Source organism: Symphalangus syndactylus, chromosome 7 (assembly GCF_028878055.3).
Source record: "Symphalangus syndactylus isolate Jambi chromosome 7, NHGRI_mSymSyn1-v2.1_pri, whole genome shotgun sequence".
Classification (NCBI taxonomy): Eukaryota; Metazoa; Chordata; class Mammalia; order Primates; family Hylobatidae; genus Symphalangus; species Symphalangus syndactylus.
This window is the reverse complement of record NC_072429.2, coordinates 79,327,237-79,345,940: the sequence shown is the minus strand read 5'-3', so window position 1 is coordinate 79,345,940 and position 18,704 is coordinate 79,327,237. Positions and strand designations below refer to the sequence as shown.

Here is an 18,704-nt window from a genome sequence, read left to right as displayed (position 1 = left end):
TTACAGCCCACACTTTGAGAATCACTGGCCTACTATGTGTTTTCTGTCCTTTTTTGTAAAGCAGTGGAGCCCTTTTTCAGGCAAAATATCATTCTGACACAGAAATGAAATAAAACACATGCTGTGGTCAGTTCCCCGGGGGCTTTGGGAGCTTCCCACTCCACCTCTCCTCAAATTCCTCAGCAGACCCAAGAAAACTGAGTTTTCATGGAATTAAGGGAATATGACTGATCTAGTTAACACAGTTGAAGATAATGTGTGTAATTATTCTCTAGTAATGTGCTCCGTAATTAGTACAGATAAGAAAGAACAAATCTTTAAGGAGTACACACACAGAAGCCCAGGAGTGCTCAATATGTAGCTTGTCACTAAAAAGAGGGAGGGGGAAGTCACAGCTGGAAGTTTATTCAACTCTCCCTTTGTTTCCTAGATCTCAGCTATGTACTCATCGGTGAATAAACCTGGACAGTTAGTGAATAAATCGGGACAGTCGCTTACAGTTCCGGAGTCCACCTACACCTCCATTCAAGGGGACCCACAGAGGTCACCCTCCTCCTGTAATGATCTCTATGCTACTGTTAAAGACTTCGAAAAAACTCCAAACAGCATACTTCCACCAGCAGGGAGGCCCAGCGAGGAGCCAGAGCCTGATTATGAAGCGATACAGACTCTCAACAGAGAGGAAGAAAAGGCCACCCTGGGGACCAATGGCCACGACGGTCTCGTCCCAAAGGAGAACGACTACGAGAGCATTAGTGACTTGCAGCAAGGTAGAGATATTACCAGGCTCTAGCAACCCAGAAGACAACCCTGGGTAGCCTGTGATCAGTGTCTGGGGACGTTTCTTCCGTGAAAGAGAAGAAGTGACACAAACCTATACTTCCTATGCTGCTTTAGTCACTTGAAGATGGTTAGAGAGACCCTGTCGACTGTTCTCCCAGTTGTTCAGTTTCTGAGACAGAGAGGTACGGACTAGGCTGCACCTGAGTGTGCCCCTGCCTGCCAGATGGACAGGCACACCCAAGCACATCTCCCTCCTGCACCCTCACCGCCCACAAAAAATCCCAGCTGTCAGTGGTCTCATCTCATTAGTGAGGAAAGCCAAGCTGTATGGAAAAACTGCACTCACCAAGGACCGCAATGCCCCCAGCCTAAAGTACTGCCATTCAGAAAAGCAGGTTTTTCTTCTTCTCTTTCCTTTTCTTTGTCTGCTATTGACTTTAAGGCTTTTTCCCCCTTGAAATGTCTAGATTCCTGTGGTTCATTCCAAGGAAATTTTCACACAAAGCTTGGCCTTTGCCCTCAATGTAGGTGTTTTAGGATGGTGACAAACTGTGGCTGCTGCTTTCTGCCCAGCTCGCCAGTCCTCCCCAAAGAGCTGCACGTCAGCACCTGGGGATCTGGACCCTGCGGGTGAAGGAACTGGGGAGGGATGTCCCTGGAGTCTCTTCTGTCTTTGTTCCTTCTTATTTTGGCATTCTATATCAGTAGCCTCTCCCCAAAGTACTTGAAGTCAGTTTTAGATGCTTTATTTTATTTTTCTAGTCAAAAACGTGTTTCCCCCAGTGTTTGAAAACTCATCCGAGCCTTTTCAGTATTTTCCATGAGTATTGTGGTACTTCTAGACTTGTTTAAGCCCAGAACTCATTCCTTCAAAACAGAGAGCCTTAATCTTTATGTTGGGACACAGACCACATATTTGGACGGCAGCCATGCATCTATCTCTGAAGGGCTGTGGACATGAATGTGTATTTCCCATGGTCTCCGCTGCCCACACCAACAGTGTGGCATCTCATAAGTTAACTGCTACCCTAAGGTAATCTAAGATTAAAATGTAAATATTTATTTTTGTTATGTAAGTTTATAAGATGTTTTATGTTCAATGCCTAATTTCTCAAAAGTGCCAGAAAAAAATGTATATTAACTATTTTGATTTTATGTACAATGATTTATACTCTCCTTTTGAAAAGATATCATAAAGCACATAAGCTAGATCATTACAAGGAGCTGTTATCTTTTTTCTAGTCAAGTGTTTAAAACACTGATGGTTTTTAAAGACTCACCTTTTTAAATGGTACTTGGAGCTCCTGATTCAAATTACCTAGACCCCCTAGAGAAATAAATGGAATATACATAAATAATCATTTTCAGTGGTTTATGGTGGGCAATATTGCAATACTTGAAGTGGTAAAAATGGAAAGAAGAACAAAATATGATGAGAGGTGGCTGTGAACTATAAACCTCATAAAAGTGTCATAATTCCATTGTTTAATTATATTTTTTCAGAAAACAGTGATGAATTCTGTAGTCCAGTGCTTGCCAATGCAAATTGCCTGTTGGAATCTTCTTCCTATACTTTGCAAACATCAGTGGCTGAAATAGCTCAGAGTAAGAGCTCAGCCTGGTTTGAATTTAATCATCTCTTTAGATCTTATAAGGCCAGCATTAGGAAACTTCTTCACTTTTCATTTTCAAAGGAGCCTAGCTGAAGTGCTATTATGAGTGTGGGCTATGGAAAGACAGCTTTTCCTACACTGATAAAGAAAAAAAATGAGGAAATTATTTCATCCCATTGTGACATCTGTGACTTTTTGGATTTAATAATTTTGCTGTTTTTCCTCTTTATGACAAATAATATAATTGGGAGGATGAAGTGTCTTAAAAATTGTAGAGACCAGCTCACTGGAATGTTTTTCCATCCCTGTATTCATGGTTTGACTTTGTGACTGCTCTACACTGCATTTCTGACATTGCGAAGTGAGCTGTGTTGAGGTAAACTGGTTTGGTTGTCATTATTTTGCAATCAGCCTGGTCTCTCCCATGAAGATGTCATGTGCATAAGCACAATCATCATTGATTAGAAGATCATAGCAGAATACCCTTGGATTAGAGAGAAGTTTGTACCTTGCATTTCTCTGAATTCCAGTCTCTCATAAGCACTGCTTTGCCTGGTGATTTTCACTGCTTTGTGTTGATGACTTTGAGCGATCTCTGCCATGATGGGGTTCTTTAGTACATGGTAACAGCCATGTCATCTTACACACCTAGCATTGTGCATGCTGTAGTGACATCCTTTATAGGCACCTTACAGCTCAAAACTTTTGTTTCATTTCATGCCTTACTTATCAAAAAGGCAGGAAAGTAGGTATGATCTCTAAAGTAAAAAAAAAAAAAAAAATTATAGAAAGCTCATAATAATGTCATTTTGTAATTTCATTACCAAAATTTCCCCCAGAACTTTTCAAATATTAGTTCTGCAATGTGGCCATGAAATATGCACTGAAATATACCTTTTAATTTGAAAAACAGTGGTTAGAATAAGCTGTGATATAAAGTCTTTTCAGTGTACTTTTAAAGGAACTGTAAGGCCCTCCGGCATAAACGCTAAAAGAATAGACGGTAGCACAGGCCATGAGGGCTGGGGGAGAGAAGCAGAGTGAACCTTAGAAAGATGGCTCAGCTCTTTGGAGCACTGCATATTTTACTGAAGTATATTTACTGAGGCACCGTCACCGTTTTGAATGTATAGTATAGTTTTTCATAAATTTCATCACATTTACTTTGTTCAGAATCTGGGCTTGAATCTTTGAGTTGGACAAAAGCCTATGGCTTCTTTTAAAAAGTTTCATCTTGAGCTAATGCTACAGTTTAAATAAAATGTATGAAAGGTAGTTATCAAAAACAATTTGTATATTTAAAATTCTATTTTGACATCCATTTTTTACAGCCAATTATAGCAGGTTATGTGAAATTTAAAAATAAATTTTAGGAGATTTTTTTATCTTGTAAGTAAGAATTATAAATCGATCTCAGTTAAAAGTAGGATCTTTGTTTTTATTCAGATATTTTGAAAGTTTAGAAACATTTTGTATGCTACTTTTGGTATTTCTTAAGTATAGTCAGCAGGAAAGGGTAACCTGTTTTATGCGAAATTTTTTTAATTTGTCAAATGTTTTTAGTGTGTCTACTTTCTGAAATGGTCTCGATATCCTGTCTGTATCCTAGGCAGATAACTACACAAGAACAAAACGCTATATAGAAAAGAAAATATTTGAGGAAATCTTAAATTCTATAAGAAAGTAATTCTTGCAAGAATGTTGGCTACATATTTTTTTTTTCTGTCCTGAATAAATTACATCATTAGGTCTGTTGAAGCTTTTGAAGCTACCACTATTCTTTGTGGGAAAAAGCCTAATTACTGATTTATCTGCCCTCAAAATCCCAGAGTTAATTCTAATTGAGTACTAAATTAATAGTAAGTAGTTAACACAGAGAACTAAAATTTAACTGCATTATGTCACTGTATATATTTCTCATTATTTTTGCTAATTAGAGCATTTACTTAACCAGTAATAAACTACACACACACAGACACACACACACACATATACGTGTGTGTGTATATACTTGGCTCTGACACAACTCTGGTGCTTAATTAGGATATGTTCTATTATGTATTTTGAATGTTTATCCTGCAAGTGTGATGAACTTTTGTCGGAAAAGCAGAATTAGAAGGAACAGTTTTTCAATCAGTTTCATTTGGTAATTACAGGAAAACCTTGAGTTGCTCTAATTTAATTTTTCCAATTAATACATTTAGACTTTAAATTGCATCCATAATTCTCTTGGCTGAAAAACAGTGGTATTTTGAGACAGTTTTGTTATACATGTGACTTACTTTTGACTCAGCCTGAGAGGAGGAAATGTAAAGAGATAAGAGATTTGGCCTAAAGCAGCAAGAGACTAGTAACCTTGAGCCAGGATGAAGCCAAAACAACGTGACTCCCAAGTAGCAGGAGCAGGGTGGGTCACCTGTAGCATTCTGTTTCATTCCCGTTTAAAATTATGAGAGTTTATAGGCAGTGTAAAACATCAGCAGGCAGCGATGTGATAGGATGTGCAAAAAAGCTGGTCTGATACCATGGCTATAATTGCAGAGCTTTAGTTCAGTTAGGATTCTGTAAATGAGCAAATGACCTTTTTTTCCAGTGCCCCTTGTAATAGTTAATATGAGTCCATGCAATCTTGTGATGCCATTCTCCTGAAGGTGTTGATTTCTGGTACCCAGCCAGCTTAGCTTTGGCTGCTGGAAGCACAGTAGGTACTGATGATTACTTCCTGGAAATCTTGACAGGCTTATGTGTAATGGGGAAAAGTTAAAGTATAATGTTTGATGTTAATAAGTGACTGATGTGAAAATAGGAACATGTGTCTTTAATATCAAATATGGCTTATTTGCAGTGAAATCTAAATTCCTTATTCTACAGTAGTATTTTCTTGCCCTGTGTTGTGTATTTTCCTAAATACATTTTTCCTGACAGTGGCTTTAGGCCAGTTGAACACACTTAGACTGAAAGTGTTTAACTTAAAGAGATCAGTCCAGAAACCATGATAAATTAGAATCTTTATCTGGAATTACCAAATTAAAATTTAAAATCATGGTCCAGAAGAGAACAAACATTCATGGTTTTTTTTATCCTACTGCTCATTTTTAGGTCTGTGTTTACATCTAGTCTCTACTATTTGTGAAGTATGTCATTATTTTTTGCAAGTTCTTCTTTGACTTAACTGAAAAATAATATTCCAAATTCTTAATGTAACATGAAAAGAGAAATACAATTTTTGCTTTAAAGACATTTTTTAAAAAGCGTTCAATTCAGTAATCATTTCTGTTAATACAGGAGTTTTTTTGGCTTGCCAGTTGTATACTGTGGGTATTTTTTAAAATGTGCTATCCTTGGGTTGTCTCATATCACCTTGCGTGATCATGTATTACAAAGGTTGATAATTGTCATTTCTCAGATGTCTGTATGTTACATTGGCAGCAGTAAAATCTTTTAATGTTGTTACCGTTTAAATAATTGTGTTGTATTAATGCCTCATATTTTCTGGGGAAACTTGAAATATATCTAAACAAAAAAGGTCTATTATAAATAGGAATTGGCATTTCATTGTTAACGTTTTTTCCTCATAAAAATAGTTACACCAAAAGTGACATATTGTCTATTACATGGGCCCAATCAGTATTAAAGTACTCTCCTTATTAAAAAATAATTCATGACACTTAGTAGCATTTTCCTTGATTGTTTCAAAAGATCTTCCTAATGGTCAAATTGTCCATTTCACAAAAGAGTGAGAAAGTTGTTTTCAGTACTGGGAATTTTCAAACCTTAGTTTTAAGACCAAAAATATCTCGTGTTAGCTTGAACATTTTGTGAGTACTTTTCCCTCCCCGGATCTAGTCCTTTTAAGGAGTAAGTCTAAAGAATGAGGCCATGAAGTCACTATTTCCTCCCACCTCAGTTTGTCTCCTGGTACTTAACTGGCCTATCGATTTGTGTAGCAATACCCCTGGGTCTCTTCCCCACTCAGCCTTCTGTATTTACTATTCACAGGACATGCCATTATGTCTTTCCAGTACGGATCACAGTGCTGCCGTATCACAAACCCTGCCAGCCGGCACAGAACCATGCCTCATCACAGCTCTGCCCAACTCACAGGCTGCCAAGGTGAGGCCACAGGTCCACCTAGGGCGGCAGATGCTGGTGCTATTTGTCATGAGTTTTGCCAAAACATGTACGCTGTTGCTCACTTCTTTCATAAGAATGGCTGACACTAAGGGGCCATGGAAAAGAACTTTTAAAAAATTATGCGGTGGAATCAAACTCACAGAGGCAGAAATGTTAGTGCCATGCTCTAACCAAGTAAGCTTAGTGTTCCCCGCAGTGCTCTGTATCTGGCCTGGGTCTCCTTGAGCGGCAGCCGCCACTGTCCAGCATGTGGAAGGTAGATCCTTATGACAACACCAGACCCATAGTTACCAGGAAAGAAAAAGGAAGCTCAGTATTGTGAAGAGGAAGAAATCCTTTTTATAAGAAGTAATCATTTTTAGGCCGGGTGCAGTGGCTCATGCCTGTAATCCCAGCACTTTGGGAGGCTGAGACAGGTGGATCACTTGAGGTTGGGAGTTCGAGACCTGCCTGGCCAACATGATGAAACCCTGTCTCTACTAAAAATGCAAAAAAAGTTATCCAGGTATGGTGGCATGTGCCTGTAGTCCCAGCTACTCAGGAGGCTGAGGCAGGAGAATCACTTGAACCTGGGAGGCAGAGATTGCAGTGAGCTGAGATCGCAACAGTGCACTCCAGCCTGGACGACAGAGCAAGACTCCATCTCAAAAAAAAACAAAACCCTTTTTAAAGTAAATTGAGTGTAAAATGTTTTCGCCATGAAGCCATTGCACCCTCTCCCCCAGGAAACAGTGCCTAAGGATGATGTCAAGTTACAGCCAGTTTGCTCTGATCCTCCAGGTCCTAAGAAAACTGTGAGTGCTTCAGCATGCAAAGGTAGAGCTGCCAGCTAAGGAGAATAACTTTGCCATTTATAGCAAACTGCCTGACTTTGGAGAGAGAAACCAAGCACCTTCCAGGTCCTAGGATAGGTGAATTGGAGGTGCAGCTGCTGAAGTTCTCATTTTCTACATACTTCAGGAGCCAGGGTGTTTCATTTTGGTTTTGTAAAACCTTGCTGTAAGTCATCACAGTTAATTCTTTGAATGGGTATTCTAGAGTGTAACTTTTTTTCAAAATTAGCAGAACAGATATCTCTGCTCATTCTCTTTATACACTCAGTTTTTTAAAGTTCCCCTAGTATACCTGTTAGGTACTCTAAATGGGACACAGTTAAAGCTAGAAGAAGGACCAGTTGCTCCCTAGAGCCTACAGTTCAGAACTGTCTTGTTGTCATGTCCTGGTTTGGTTTGGTTTGGTTTGGTTTGGCTTGGTTTGGTTTGGTTTGGTTTGGTTTGGTTTTAACTCAACAAGTTGGAAACCATGAGTTTAAAGCAAACTATTTCCTTTTCTTAAGCTTAAAGAGAATTTTTTTTTTTAATCTTTAGCTCCTCTTGTAAGTAGTGAAGGCTTCCCTGAAAGACAGCAGTGCCCTTCTCTAGAAGAAGAGGCTGGGACCAAAAGCCTGAGTCTATGGGTTGAGGATTTTGAGCATTCCTTTGACAAGCTTCTATGTATTTTTAATATAAGACTCATAAATGAACCTGATGTAGTGTTCACGACCCATCCCTTAAGCATGCTTGCTTTTTTTTAACTTTACTTTTTGAGTATAGGACTTGTCTTGTTTTTCCTGGAGCCATGCTAGGATTTAATTCCTATGTGCCACCGCCCGCCCACGTCCTGGAAGATGGCCACGCCTGCAGCAATGCTCGTGTCTTGAGGAGAAGCAATGTGAAAAGCATCAGGAAAGCTGAACTTTACGTTCAAGTCAGCAAACATTTGTGAGCATTCTAGTATGCTTGCGACCTTGACACTTTTTAAAAATTATCTTTTTATTTGCTTCGAGTATCAACCATATAGTTGACTGTAGTGCAGCGAAGGGAGTAGGGATTAGAGCAAAATTCGGACTTGCTGCCCCTGTGTGTCTTAGTTCTCATGTCTCTCCGGGAAATGTATTGGCCCAATTCCCTATCTGCCACTCTGAGTCTCTTATGTAAATGTGTGTAAATGAGAAAAATTATCTCAAAGATTTAACTTATTATTTAGATATTTTCTTCTTTTTAAACTCAGGAATAAACCTGGTTTGTAGATAACATAATATGGCTACTAGAGCTATAATTGGGTAGGTGACTAGAAGCATTCTTTCAAATATATTTCTTGTAAAGACATCTACTTTGTTTTAACTAGGAAAAGAAACTCATATTAAAATAAAATAAACATTTCCATAAGCACTTTCTAGAAGAGTGTAGCATCCGTCTACCATCCATCCCAGAGTGTTTGTATCTTGCTCATAGTATTTCAAAAAATTTTATGGGTGAAAAAAGTGCACATTTTTTTATTTATTGGAAAAGTGTATTGAGTTGTTGAATTAAATTCTCAAGTGGGACAATTTAGTGTAAAGAGAAACATTGGTTTTGGAGACAAGAGCACAGGGCTGTGGTCCCTGTTCCAGCACTGACTTTACTGTGTGACCTCAAGCAAATGATTTAACTTCTCTGTGCCTCAGTTTCTCCATATACAAAATGGGGATAATGATACTAACCATTGCCTACCTCTTAGAGATGTTATGGGGACAAACGAAATAATAGAGATAAGCACGAATGCTTTCAACTCTTCAGAAGAAAGGTGCTATATAAATTGAAGTTGTATTTTTAATGATCCAATTGTTAATTATGTTTAGAGTTTAAATAACAATACTGTTAGTCATGTTAAGAATAAGTTTTGTTTTGATGCATATTTCCACTTCTCTTCTGTGGCCAGATCTTGATCATTCAACCAGTAATGGTACCTGAGGAACTGAAATGGGTATTTGTTTTCTGTGTGTTTCTGCCGGTAGTATTTTAATTCTGAATATCCAGAAAAGACTGGAGTTCAACTTGTAATATCTTATAGTTTACATGTAATAAAACTTATTTAAGCTATATATAAAAGTATGATTACATGTAAATAGCAGGTATGTTGTAATTAAAGGCACTTATCAAATTGTCTTTGTCCTTTTTTAATTGTAATAAAAGTCAGTTTTATATAAAGGCTTGTTAAAATTTATTTGGTATTTGAAAAGGTCAAGAATGGCTAATTTATATACCTTTCATGCATTACCAGGGTTTTGGGATTCCAGCAGTCAACTCACCACCATAACAGGAAAGATAATGTTCCTGGTAATCAGACCAAAGTGTGTAGAGGTTAGCATCAAAAACTTTGCAGAAAAGGACCCGAGTTTGAATCCCAGCTCCATCATGACTGTGAGGAAGCTGTTAGACTTCTTTGTGCCCTCCTTTCCACATTAGGAAATGGAGGATTATAGTATAGAACCTGCTAATGGGGTTGTCTTGGGGATTAAATGAGATATTAGGCATGGTACCCGGCAAGGTGCTAAGTGCTCTGTGCATGGTAAGAGACCGTCTTCACAACAAGGCTGGGAAAGTTTTGATGGCATTTACCCACACTTGCCAAGCACTCCTATGAAGATGTGCAACCTGAGAGCAAATAATTCCCCAGGCCAAGAGGAAAACCCATCTGCTTGTTGTGTGAAAGGGATGCAGCCCCAGCAGGATGTCTCAGAGCAAATGACTTTAACCACCATCTGACCTGGCTGCCCCCTTCCTAGTCACTTAAGACTGGCCTTGGGGCCAAAAGGCGAAGCAGTGAGAGTTTTCTTTGGCATGCTCCTGTCTCATTTTTGTCTGTGCCCTGTGACTACAGGACACCCCAAACCCCCAGATTGCCTCTTTAAGACCCACCACAACCCAGCCTCCCTTTCTGAGATTTTTCTATGCTTTCTCCTTCTGTTCCACCCCATCTGCACCATTATAAATACTCACCCTGTTCCATATTTCTCCAGGGACTGGCCCACTTATTTCTACCCAACTAACTGTTCCCGTACAGTGAGTGAATATCCCTCCTACTCCTAGGACTGTTTACAGTTTAAGGAGCTTGCTGCCTATCACAGTCTTGAGCAAAACCACCCTTCACTCTCATGGGCATGGCAAACCCCTGAGAGACTGCTGGGAGTATTTGGGCATAGAGGAGAGGGCAGAGGCTCCCGCAGATCACACGCCACATCAGCAAATGCCTGCGGAGCCCTCACAGAGGCCGTGCCTGCCGCTCCCTATGTCAAAGGGTCTCATCTTGCCTAGTTGCTTCCTTGCATGTGATGTAATGATAGCAACCTAGAGGCAGATGTGCGGAAGGGCCTGTCCATCTTGGTTTCAAACCCTAGCTTCATTTCTCACCACATGGGCAGAACGTTCTTTCCTTTCCCAGAGTATTAATCACAACTCCATTCTGTGTGTGGAGGCTCAGCGCTAAGAAATGTTTGTTCTGAGTCTTTGGATCACAGATCCTGGTTTCCCCACCTCGGCTGTCTGGGGAAATGGAAGCTCCAGAGCTCAGCAATTTGGAAGGTTCTCTGTCACCTGTAGAATGGATCACTCTCTTCTGAGGTGGGTGTACTGCCGATTCTAGGACGTAGACATTTACCAAGTGCTCATTGAGAGGAGTGGAGAATTCTGATACCCTAGTTAAAGTAAGTCAAACAGTCCAGCCTTTATCGTTATTGTTTTTGAAAAAATTTTCTCCTTGGGTCCATCTTTCTACCTCTGTGAATACAATCTGCAATATGATTTTTTTCATTTTTGAAGAATTATCCAGGACCTTACTGTACTTTTGAGGTCGCCATTTCGAATGTTTGCTCTCATCCTAGATGATTCTTAAAATCTCAAGGCTGGACTTCGGCATTCCAAAGCCAACTGTCTCCCAGGCATCACGTCTGTTTCCAGAATGTCTCCCTCGGTATGTCCCGATGTAAATGTGGTTGTTCTGGAGTGGAATCATCGTTCTGAGCTGCCTTGTTTGCTCTTCAGGGCACATTAACTTCTTTGAAATATTCCCTGTAGCATACACTACAATTTCCTGCACACAGCAAGCACTAAATAAATGTTTGGTTTGATTTGAATTTTCCTACCTTTCTATCATCCGTAATCTTACAAGCCTGTCTTGAACTAGTGCCTACAAATCTTAGGATTTTATACTTGAACTCTTCCCCCACCGAAAGCTTCTCTGTGACTGTGAATTTCTGAAGAGATGCCAGGGTAACAAGATAGGAATATCCTCCAAGTCAAACCAGCCCAAAAAGCGGTGGCACAGGGAAGACGGCAGACATCTGACATGCAGATAAACAGCACCACAATCTGGCAGAGTGTCTTCTAAAACAGACACGTCATTCAAAGCAACAGCTTTAAATGTTTAGGCCCAAAGGAAAAAAAATCATCGCCACATCAAAGTAGAAAAGCAAAGTTAACAAGAAAACAAAACAAGCCACAGGAAAACCAAATATTGATTCATTCCATAAATATTTGCTGAGTATTTATTATGTGCCAGGAGCTGAAACACGGTGAGAGAGAAGAGACAGAACTCCTGCCTCATCGGAGCTCACATTCTAATGGCCTTAGTGCCTACCTTTAAATGTTTGACGTTTAAATTCTCGGGGTATTCAGCATCTCAGTGTCTCCACTGATTGTACCAAGTCTCTGGAGATCCACCTTACAGAGAGGGCTCCAGAAAGGCCTCTATGAGCAGGTTACATTTAATGTGAGACCGAAATAATAAGCCAGTGAAAGAAATTCCAGGCATTGTGCACAGCCAACGCCAGGGCTTCAAGCCAGGAAAACCTCGATCTTCTCACACAAGCACACATAAATCAATAACGGGCCAGCTTGCCAGGCCTCCGGCATGTCTCCTTCTCCACCATTCCTGCCCTTGTCCAGCCAGTCCCCATCCTAAGTCACTCTGTAGCACTTCAAATCAACCTTCCGTACTGTTGCCAGTATTATCCATCTAGAAAGCAAGCCTGTTTGGATCAGGAGAAAAGTAAAGACTAATCACTAAAGTAATTATTATCTACTGTTTCCCAGGCACTGTTCTAGATTTTGAGGATACAGCAATAAATAAAACAGCTAATGGTTTCTGTTCCAATGAAGCTTACATTCTAGCAGGGGAAGAAAAATGATTAATCAAAACAAACTTCAGATCTGAAATGTGATGGAATAAACAAAATGGAATGAAGTTAATGAAATGATGATAAAACAGAGACTGCCTTGGTTTGTTAGGGCAGGAAGAATGATACCTTTTCTATTGGGTGGTCAGGGAAGGCCTGAATGACTTGGGGCATCAGTATAAAACTTGGGGAGGAAAACATTCCAAGAAGAGAAGATAGCAAGTGCAAAGGCCCCAGGGAGGAAAAGACACTGGTATGTTCCTGGACCACAAAAGAAGGCAGGGTATCTGAACCACAGAAACAGAGTCTCAAAAAAGGGAAATATGAGAGACAGGCAGGGTCCAGATTCCACAGAGCAGAGTAGATCAAATCAAGAATTATACTGTGATAGCCCAGGCACAGTGGCTCACGCCTGTTATCCCAGCACTTTGGGAGGCTGAGATGGCTGGATCACTTGATGTCAGGAGTTTGAGACTAGCCTGGCCAACATGGCAAAACCCCGTCTCTACCAAAAGTACAAAAATTAGCCAGCATGGTGGTGCACACCTGTAGTCCCAGCTACTGTGGAGGCTGAGGCCAGAGAATGGCTTGAACCCAGCAGGCGGAGGTTGCAGTGAGCCAAGATCACTCCACTCTACTCCAGCCTGGGTGACACAGCAAGACTCCATCTCAAAAAAAAAAAAAAAAAAAGAATTGTACTGTGATAGTGATATTAGGAGCAAATAGAAGCCACTGAAAGATTTTAAACAGAAGTTTGGCAAAAATTGGTTTTTCATATGAAACATAATACTTGAGGCCAGGAGTTTCAGACCAGCCTGGGCAACACAGTGAGACACTGTCTGTACAAAAATCATTTTTAAAAAATTAGCTGGGCATGGTGGCACACACCTGTAATCCCAGCTACTTGGGAGGCTGAGGTGGAAGAATCACTTGAGCCCAGGAAGTTGAGGCTGCAGTGAGCTATGATTGTGTCACTGCACTCCAGCCTGGAGGACAGAGCAAGACCCTATCTCAAAACAAAACACATACAAAAAGAAAACAATAAAAAAGAACATAAAATTGAATTCCCAACTTACACCATAAATGAAAATAAACTTCAGATGGATGAAAGAGAGAATAATAAGAAACAAACTTACTAGCTACAATAATATAAGCTTACTATTTATGAGTTACCATTCTACAGGCATCTCATTGTATTAGCTCATTTAATCTTCAAAACAACTTTAATGAGTTAAATAATTATTCTCATGGTAGTCAATGATATCACACTGAAGCATAGAATAGTTAACAAATTTGTCCAGCTTTTAGTGGCAAAGATGAGATTTGAACTCAGGTAATTTTATTTCCAAGCCTGAGTTCTTAATCAAAATTCTGCTGTGGGAGATATTTATTATGGCTTTATTATGATTTAGAACTGAAATATTTCTTAAGCAATGCACAAAAGCACAAAGAGAGGAAAACACTGATCTGTTTGACTCCATACATTTATAAAATGTCTTTATAAAGGTTTAAGTGTATGCATCAGTGTAAGAAGCAACATATCTAAGGACAGCAATATCTATTTTGTTTACTTCCATATTCTCATTCACCTACAAGTGTACCTGCCCATAGTAGGGCTTCATTAATATATGTTGAAGGGATGGATGGTGGATAAACAGATAGGTGAATAGCAGGTAGGTTTATTCACAGCCAACCTACCAGGCTTTGTACTAGAGCTGATGACACAAAGGTGGATCAGACAGACCCGTCCCCAAACCTGCTGGAACTCACAGCCTTGTAGGCAATGCAGGCAACATTTGTACATATGATGGCAAGGAGTTAAGGGGCTTCCATCCGAGGCACTTGAAGTTCGCACGGGGGGATGCTGAGATCAGAGGCTGGGGGACCAGCTCAGATGGGCCAATGAAGGCTTGACCAAGGCAGAGTAGATGGGGAGAAAAAATGCTAATTTTAGACATCAGTAGGTGGTGTAACAAAGGGATCTGGCTACTGATAAGATGTATGGAATTAGGGGCATAGAGATGAAAAGACAACTCTTGGGTCTCTGGATAGATGATGATGATATTAATGAACTACAGATATAGAAGGAGAAGGTTGAAGAGAGGTAGGCAATGATTTCAGATTGGACTCGGAATGTACATCTTTCCATTTCTACAACTAGTTATAGAATATTTACCTATTTTCAATTGATTTCATAACTATTCAATAATATTGCTTTGAGCTTCTTGGTAAAAAATATTTTGCAATATCATGATGGTGGTGTTCAAGCAAACTAAATATGGCCTGAGAAGGACTCTGTACTCTATATTTGAGTCCTTGTGGATGAACTGTAACCTAGCCTAATAGTCAGACAAAATTAAAAACCCAGCTTAGTAGTATGCACCTGTTACAATGGCTGAGTGTTGGCCAATCCCAGCTGCCATACTTCAACCACTCATAGACTGCTGAATGTTCAAACTGTGTTCAAAGAAGGCAAACGCCAAGCTATAACTAATTTCACTGTTTCTGTACCTGATTTCCAATTCCTGTATGCCATTTTACCTTTTTTGTCTATAAATGTGTTCTGACCATGAGGCACCCCTGGAGTTTCTGTGAATCTGCTGTGATTCTGGGGGCTGCCCAATTCACGAATCGTTCATTGCTCAATTAAACTCTTTTAAATTTAATTCAGCTGAAGTTTTTCTTTTATCAGGGGAATGTAAACTCCCTAATTATAATAAGTTGAAAAACTATGGAGTTCCCACTGAAACATAATTAATCAGATATCGGTTTGCCCGAAACCCATAGTTATCTTCCATTAACCCCACCCACAATGAATAAATGTTATGTGATAATCATATGCACTACTGAATGAAAGAATCTCTGATCATTTAAATGAAGACTAGCTTAGTAATTGAATAGAGGCTCAACAAAGTAGAGAGCTGGCAAGCAGTTAAAGGGAAGAAAGAATGGACAGAAATAAACTGTATCAGCCCAGTACCATCTAATTAATTTTTTTTTTTTTTTTTTTTGAGACAGGGGCACTCTGTCGCCCAGGCTGGAGTACAGTGACACGATCTCAGCTTATTGCAACCTCCGCCCCCCAGGCTGAAGTGATCCTCCCACCTCAGCCTCCCAAATAGCTGGGACTACAGGGCATGCCACCACACCTGGCTATTCTTCTGTACGTTTAGTTGAGACGGGATCTCACCTTGTTGCCCAGGCTGGTCTCGAACTCCTGAGCTCAAGCAATCTGCCTGCCTCAGCCTCCCAAAGTGCTGGGATTACGGGCGTGAGCCACTGTGCCTGGCTTCCAATTAACATTTTTTTAAATTGAGGTAAAAATAATTTTCCCAGAAAAAACGCAAAACACCTTTCCTACTCTCACTCCTCTTATTCATTAATTACTAGGAAGCTTTTTAAAAATGAACAGTTTTTAGTTCTGAGATTGCTGTTGTCAACCACATTTACTGTTAGTGTTATTTTTCTACATGGTTTTCAATCTGCTGGTGCTTCTCTCTCACTTTGTTCTGTTTCATAACTAGTTGGATGCAGTGACCCTGAATTGTCCTCTGTCTTTCTCTTGCATACATCTTGTTATATGCAGAAGGGTAAAACTAACAGATGCAGTGTTTCCTTGGGAAAATGTTAAATATTCATATCCCTTGACACCAATGGTCTCCCACTGGGTCCTAACATAAAGCAACTGTGTGTAGTCCAGCCCTGCCTTTACTGTGCCCCCTAAACCAAATGCCCCCTCTCCCTCTAATTAGTGAGTGGGAGTCCTTGCCTTTGCAACGCCCCATGTGCTCAAGACTCATTTTCATCTAAGGTCACGCTCTGTTTTGAAATGTAAACAAAACTAGCTCCTGTACAAGGTGAGGTTAGAGGTTGTCGAAGATTGTCCCTCGATTTCGATGGAATGCCAGGAGCATTGGACAGGGGCTGACTGCTCTTGGTCCTTGCTAAACCATCCACCTCACTTTCTTCTTAGCTCCGGCAGCTGTTCTCTTTCCTCTTCTACACTAACCCATACTGCACCTTTTAAATTTCCCTCGAAATCACAAAGCATGCATGATGGTAACAGATGTTGCTGAAGATAAAAGTGAGAACAGAGTAAGCATCTCAGTTGAACCGCTGGCCCCCACCCCCAAAGCTCTTCCTCAGCAGCGCTCTTACCTCCCAACCTTCCTGTTTGCACATGCTGTGCAATTCCATTCTCCACTCCCTGCTGGGCTCAAGAACTTCCATCACATATTCAAAGACTGATTAATGGGCTCAGATACAAAAAAATCATCAACTCTGCATATCCCTCTTTGCAGCAAATATAAACAGGCAGCAGCTTTCAAGTTTCGCTTCTGTTCTTTTCCACATAACAGCCAGTGTTGAGTTATATATCTAGGTCTACAAAGTAGCCACATCAAAGTAAGTCATTTAACCAACCCATTGAAACTGGATCTTTGTTTGTTTGCTAAGAAAGAAGAAAGAAAGAGAGAAAGAAAAGAAAAAAAAGAGGGAGGGAGGGAGGGAGGGAAGGGAGGGAGGGAAGGAAGGGAGGGAGGGAGGGAGAAAAAAGAGGAGAGAGAGAAGAAAGAAAAAGAAAGAAGAGAAGAAAGAAAAAGAAAGAAAAGAAGAAAGAAAGCAGAACAGAAGAAAAAAAGAAAAAAAAGAAAAGCAGAAGAGAAGAAAGAAGAAAAAGAGAAAGAAAAAGAAAAGGAAGGAGAAAGAAAGAAAAAAGAGGGAAAGGGAAAGGGAAAGAGGGGGAGGGCAGGGCAGGGCAGGGAAGGGAAGGGAGAGAGAAAGAGACTACAGGTTTCACCACGTGGCCCTAGTAGTACATGTCTTTCTAAATTCTATTACGTACAGAGACGTCTCTATGTTCCTCCGCCTGCCTAGTTCTCTCACTTTACCCCACCCTCAACACACAGCCGACTGAGCCCTGGGTTCCATTCAATCTTTCATTCATTCATCAAATAATTGCTAAGTGTTTTATGTACCAGGAACTTTGGGCTCATCTGCTTCATCTGTCTCATTTTACAAATGAGGACACTTGGCCAGGTGCGGTGGCTTACGCCTGTAATCCCAGCACTTTGGGAGGCCGAAGTGGGTGGATCATGAGGTCAGGAGATCGAGACCATGCTGGCTAACACGGTGAAACCCTGTCTCTACTAAAAATACAAAAAAATTAGCTGGGCGTGGTGGTGGGCGCCTGTAGTCCCGGCTACTCGGGAGGCTGAGGCAGGAGAATGGCGTGAACCCAGGAGGCGGAGCTTGCAGTGAGCCGAGATTGCGCCACTGCACTCCAGCCTGGGCGACAGTGCCAGACTCCGTCTCAAAAAAAGAAAAAAAAAAAACAATAACAATACAAATGAGGACACAGAGGCCTAGAAAAACAAAGTGATTTACCTCCAGAGTTCCATGCACTAAGTCACCAGGATACACAGTGCTTTGAAGCAACTACAAGAAGGAGCCATTGGAGTGGCAGTGTAGGGAATGGGGTGTCCACGGGCTTTGGGGTCAAAGACCAGAATTCAGATCCCAAGAGCACCATGTGTTCACCATTTAACCTGCATCAGTTACACTAGCCACTCTGTCTGCCTCAGTCTACTCATTCATGAAAATGGGATAATACTTATCTAAAGGGTTACACGGAATAGCATATATGAAAGGCCCCTGACTTATTCTCCCCAACATGTTTAATTTTCTTCCTTCCTTCAGAGACCCTGCCCCTTTGCACCGGAGAAAACAAAAGATACCCATTTATCATCATCATGATTCTTTTAACGTCTTCTCCTCACACCCTGGCCCAGGTCCTACACAAGCCTTTGCACAAGCACACATGTGCACACACACGCACACACACGCACACACATGCACACGCGCACACGTACATGCGCACACATCACACACGCACACGCACATATGCGCTCACACACGCACACATGAACACACGCACATACATGCACACGCACGCACACACACGCACACTTGCACACTTGACATTGACTCCTCCCTATGGAAACACAACCTGCTCACCTGCACCAACAGTGGTGGCAGCTGTGGGTCCCTGAGGGGTTCTCTGTTTGTTAACGTCTATGTTTGGCTCAGGTTCCCAACAGCTACCTGCCTCATTGCACCTCCCTTGTTGGCACCCACAGGGCCTGAAAGCGCATACAAAGTCAGACGCCACACTGGACACTTCCTGCCTGGCGTAAATTGCT

The 18,704-nt window shown here is 40.9% G+C and overlaps 1 protein-coding gene across 19 annotated transcripts in view; it reads left to right on the top strand.

The window, feature by feature from the left end:
• The window catches only part of PAG1 (phosphoprotein membrane anchor with glycosphingolipid microdomains 1), a 147,174-nt gene extending 137,636 nt beyond the window's left edge, over positions 1-9,538 (top strand). For 14 of the 19 annotated variants that reach the window (XM_063643345.1, XM_055286603.2, XM_055286606.2 and 11 more), the window contains one exon: positions 431-9,538. In XM_063643345.1, the coding sequence (XP_063499415.1) occupies positions 431-793 (363 nt within the window). In that variant the 3' untranslated portion in view covers positions 794-9,538. The remainder of the gene's footprint in view (positions 1-430) is intronic. The other 5 variants (XR_010121904.1, XR_010121902.1, XR_010121906.1 and 2 more) reach the window with 1 other exon arrangement.
• The last annotated feature ends 9,166 nt before the right edge of the window (positions 9,539-18,704 follow it).